The sequence below is a fragment of the Atta cephalotes genome (genome assembly GCF_000143395.1).
Source record: "Atta cephalotes unplaced genomic scaffold scaffold00007, whole genome shotgun sequence".
NCBI classification, from domain to species: domain Eukaryota; kingdom Metazoa; phylum Arthropoda; class Insecta; order Hymenoptera; family Formicidae; genus Atta; species Atta cephalotes.
Window position 1 is genome coordinate 503,998 of NW_012130071.1, and position 5,304 is coordinate 509,301.

At 38.5% G+C, this 5,304-nt stretch overlaps 1 protein-coding gene across 1 annotated transcript in view; it reads left to right on the top strand.

The window, feature by feature from the left end:
- The window catches only part of LOC105626876, a 10,611-nt gene extending 6,204 nt beyond the window's left edge, over positions 1 to 4,407 (top strand). Inside the window, exons 7-15 of the mRNA XM_012208166.1 lie at positions 145 to 531; positions 599 to 837; positions 911 to 1,191; positions 1,450 to 1,606; positions 1,709 to 1,911; positions 2,717 to 2,865; positions 2,940 to 3,251; positions 3,352 to 3,761; positions 3,834 to 4,407. Of these exons, the coding sequence (XP_012063556.1) occupies positions 145 to 531; positions 599 to 837; positions 911 to 1,191; positions 1,450 to 1,606; positions 1,709 to 1,911; positions 2,717 to 2,865; positions 2,940 to 3,251; positions 3,352 to 3,761; positions 3,834 to 4,407 (2,712 nt within the window). The remainder of the gene's footprint in view (positions 1 to 144; positions 532 to 598; positions 838 to 910; positions 1,192 to 1,449; positions 1,607 to 1,708; positions 1,912 to 2,716; positions 2,866 to 2,939; positions 3,252 to 3,351; positions 3,762 to 3,833) is intronic.
- The last annotated feature ends 897 nt before the right edge of the window (positions 4,408 to 5,304 follow it).

Sequence of the window (5,304 nt, forward strand, 5' to 3'; positions counted from 1 at the left end):
ACACACACACACACACACACACACACACACACACACACACACACACACACACACACACACACACACACACACACACACATTTATAAAAGTGATAAATTAATGTATATAAAATAAATTAAAATTATATTTATTTTATTGATTTAGGAAGTTAACGAAGCAGTAATGCGCGAGTACTTGCAAAGAGTGTATTCAAATATCTTGTCGCATCCTGACATACTTGCGCTAGGTGAGGGCATTGCTCAGTTGCTGGTTCAACAGGCACAGTCGATTGTGTTGATGCACCGAGCGGTAGAGAACGTGCAACGGAAACTATCGCAAACCAAAGAATCTCTGCGATATCGCATCGAGAGCGAGCATCCGATCCTGTCACGGATACAACCATGGATGCGCGATCGCATGCGTGAAGCCGAGGAGAATTTTATCGAAGAATGCGAATGGAGTGCGCACGAAGAAGCTCTTGCACTCTGCAGCCATCAGAATCTCACACAGACCGTGTACTTTCTCAATCGTGATTTAACTTTCATGAAAGAGGTATCTAATGTCCAATCTTGGGATTTTATTTTGGAATTTGTTAAAAACTTGGATTTTTCTGTTTCAGAGAGAACCAGTTCTCCTGAAAGAACTGCGGAAGGTGAAAACCCCGACGAGAACTTTCCAATGGCCGACCCAAATCTGGCTACCAAAGAACTGGATAATAAGACGCAATTTTCAAGGTCAGTCCGAAATCATTCCTACTGTACTGAGCAATACTCCGACTTCTATCACGACGCCTCGCGCTGATCCCAGTCAACCCGTCTTTTTGGTTGAAAGAGAAATTGTACACACAACTACAACAAGGTATCTCAATCGATCGAACTATTATTAAAATTCTCGTGCTCGGTATTCTAACGATTTCGACAATGTATAATAGATGGCCGATGTGGCGCTGGATAAATTATATCGCCAGAACATGGTGTTGGACATGGAATGCAATGTTCTTGTTGGGTGTAGCCGTACCATGGTGTAGTCCAGTATCTTTCCGCGCTTTATTATTGATACAACCATTTACACCCGACCTGGAATTGAGTCAACTAAATGGAACATTGTTTCCGAGAAAATCATCTCAAATGCCTACTCTCTGTTCTCGACTAATAGCACTGTGGAGGCATATTAGTAAAAGTCGAACGCACTTTGAAACTGAACCAGATACAGGTAAAAATCACCGATTATTTGTCAGTCTTGAACACAGCCTTAAACCGGAATAGTAGTAAATCACAAATAATTTAATTCTAACAAATAATTGGCGCACAATTAGTTTGAACTGGAAATTGTATAAATTTGCAAAAGAAATATGATTAAAAATATGAAGTCTTGATCGAATATGCCCTTTTTGCACTTACGTGTGAATGATTTTACAAGATTTATTAGATTCTAATATCAGGAAAATACACTCTAACAATATTTTTTTAGGATTCATCGGCAAAGGTATGACCAGACATTTAAATAGGCTATGGAACTACGGTGCAAAAGGTCTATTAGGCACACTCATCATTCTATTCGTGTTTCCCATCGTGTGCGTTCTGGCGAGCGTTAGTTCGCTGGTTATCACTTTTACTGCGATCTTGTGGTTAGTTCCTCGTGTATTGGATCTTTAGTTTAGTTTGACTAACTAAATTAGTTTTCTTTGAGTAGAACGTAATTGAACTTAACTTATTATTGGCTATTTCAGGATGCCTCTGGTCACAATGACGTTGCATGCGTTCATGGCTCTCGTGATGGATCTGGATAGTCCTGAGCCGAATCGCAATCGATATTTCGTGGTGATGGAAGCATTAGTCTGGAATATCGGTATTCAAGGCTGTCTGCAACCGATAGCGGCGTTATTCGTAGCTCTTGCCCTATGTCCAGTCATCTCATTCGTGATACTTACAAGTAAATAAAATATAGAATTTTGTCGAGAGAAGAGAGAAACGAGAAAATACATTCGAAATAATTCTATTTTACATAAAATAATTATTCATGTAGCATAATAGCCAACGCGAGATATTACTGCAATAGTCTATTTATCCTTCATATATAACGATAATATAACGATAAATGTTTCATTATATTAGATTAGGTCATTTTCAGTATTAGAACAAAAATTATAAAATATCTATTTTTAGTCTTATATTATTTAATATTACATAAATTTTATATATACTTGTATGATGTTCTTGTAATCTCATTTTTCAATACCAGTAGAGTGTTGGCAATCATTCCTTTCGTTCTATAAGATTACATCTATGTTGTATTATCAGTTCAGATTTTTCTAAAAATTGAATTTGACATCTTTAATGTTTCTTAATTTATAGAAATCCAAATTTAAAGAAATTGGGACTTATGTGAGAGACATTAAAAAAAAACACAAGATAGATAATAATCTTATAGGACGAAATGAGAGAAATGATTGCCAACACTACTAATATTGAAAAATAAGACTACAAGAACATCATACAAGTATACGTAAAATTTAGCGTTAAATAATGTAAGACTAAAGATAGATATTTTAGAATTTTTGTTCTGATATTGAAGATGATCTAATCTAAGGTCGAAATGTTTATCTTATTGTTATATTATTGTTATATGTGAAGAATAAATAGACTATTGCACTAATATCTTGCGTCGACTTTTATGTTCCTTGAATAATTATTTTTTACTTGGTCTGAAAGTTCGATATAGAATTTCTATTTTGTAGTTGCTGTGATACGTTATTGGGTCAGAGTGCTCTGGGATACGGCTATGTTCCACTTAGTGATCAAAAATAGAGGTCGAATACCAGCGAGCGACAGTTTTGTCGTAAAGAGAATAGCTGGACCGGGACTAGCTTCGGATTATTATTATCAAGTGAGTATTACACTTTTATACGTGTGAGCATCATAAATTGAGGAATAAGATTTAACTGAAATTATTCTCATTAGATACGAGCGGAACAAGCATTGGCCGCGTTTGAAGCGAAATTAGAACTGGATGAATTGCTGGCTTATCAACAAGAAACTGAAAGATTAATCACTCAACCGCAGAGAGATTTTACTCAATTTGTCGAAGCCTGTTTTGGTCCATTCGCTGCTAGTCTAGCCAAGACAAAGGATCCGTATAAATCGCTTGAGAAAGAAGCCAAAGATCTAATCGCTGTGTTGCACGAGAAGCTGGATCGACGAAGAAAGAATTTGCAGACAGGCCTCGGTGTTGCGGTGCGGAGTAAGATAAAATTAACCACTTTCGATTTAAAGGTAATTATTTGCTAAAAATCCTACATCGCATTATTTTAATTAATTACAAATTCGTACGTGCGTGCAGTCCAGTTACGATATAATTAAAATAACATTGCAGGTGGTTATACAACAAGGCGCATTGATGTTAGAACGTCTCTATCCCACTCACGTTTTGGCGAGATTATCTGGAAACGAGGAAGACTTTTGGGAGAACAAAGGTTTAGGGATATGCGACTGGGCGGGCTTGGCAGGGCTTATGTATGCCGATATCTTCAGTCTAGATTTTCTACAACCACTCGACGATTCTGATACAAAATTCAGATTGGAACCGCATCCGGGAGTTGATTTGTTACGATACACGGACATGGTACACAGTACTGAGCTTGGTGGCATTAATGGACCCGATTTACTCGGCGCTGTTTACGCACCACGTGGGAATATCCAAGTGCACAGCCCATATCTCGAGGTATCTGCTTTCAATCCGAGAGCTAAACAAGCTAGCAACAGCAGAAAATCTGACAAACGATGGTAATTACTTCTTAATTATATGATAATTTTCTGAAAGGAAAAAAAACACGTATAAAACATGATTCTTCGCAGTGATACTAACGGCCTGTTAACATCAACGAAAATTCGAAGACGCACGATGACGAATGAGAACAGCGCGGAGGGACGGTGGCAGCCGTGGAAACGTCAAATTCATCCGTATAGTGCGGAGAAATTGGTGATACCTCTACCGATTCCGCATCCGGCTCACATAGCGATGACCATACACAATCGCGATTCGGAAGATCCGATACCGCTCGACTCCGAACTGTGTCAGAACATCCTTCGAGCCATCGAGGAGTCGCCCGGCGAGATGGCGACGGAATATGTGAGTCGATACAGAGGTGGCGGTGGCGACTCCAGCTTCGACTCCGTCGCGTCGCAGTCATCGGTCTCGATCGACACTGGTCTAAACAAGGAAAACGAGACAACGCAGGAGACCGCCGCTGCGACCACCGAGAGGGAAGGCGAAACCTACCACTGGACGCTGTCAAATTGGGGCGGTGGCATAACGCGAAGACGGAATAATTCTGGATCCATAAAGGTTGATCTAGCGTCACCAGAGGATGTCACCCTCGACACAGATACCACCAGAGTGATGTTCAGCACGTACGGAACAACCGTCTAAATTAAGTCCGCTATTATACGCGCCGAATAAAACAATTATTTCGTTTCGCATTTAAATAATGTTAAAAGAAAGAAAGAGAGAAGAGGGAAAAAATAACTCTTTTTGCGAATCCGATTTTAGAAAATAACTTTTGCCATTTAAGACGATGCGATGTAATAATTAAATATTCACGTTATTCGCTCTCAATTAAAAGTAACACGAAACGATCGGTACATCATAATACAGATTAAGCGTTTAATGTATTTACGATCCTAATCAAAAGTATAAATTTCGAAAGGAAAAGCATATTTATGGATTTAATTGCCCTATGAATATCGAATACATACATGTAATCGAATAGTTCCCAGTGAATTACAATTATTTGTATTGTCACAAAATTTAATAGCGTGAATCTATATTCAAATTTTATCTGAAAATCTGATAGATATACTCGCCGAAGCTGTCTCTTCGATACCGAAGCTCATAAACAGAATTTCGATTATCGGACGAATACCAGTTTAACAAGGAATATTATGCAAGCGTAATGCAAGATTCCAAGATTTAATTATTACGAGGTCATGATTTTTAAAAATATAAGAATTTATATATATATATATAAAAACTGCGGTTCACTTAGCGCTTCAAACGCTACAAAGCATTTGTAGCACTGACATGATTGGTTCATTTGATGCTTTGAACACTCCTAGCAACTCTGATTACATCGTTTTTGTTCCCATTTTGGTCCAACTGCCTCACCTCAGGAGATGGATTGGCTGGAGTGTTCACGCAATTGTAGCATTCGGAATAGTAATGGACTAATCGGAGCGAAACGTACAGAACATTTGGAAGAAACAAGTGGACCGCAGCCCAAGAAAGAGAGAGAGAGAGAGAGAGAGAGAGAGAGAGAGAGAGAGAGAA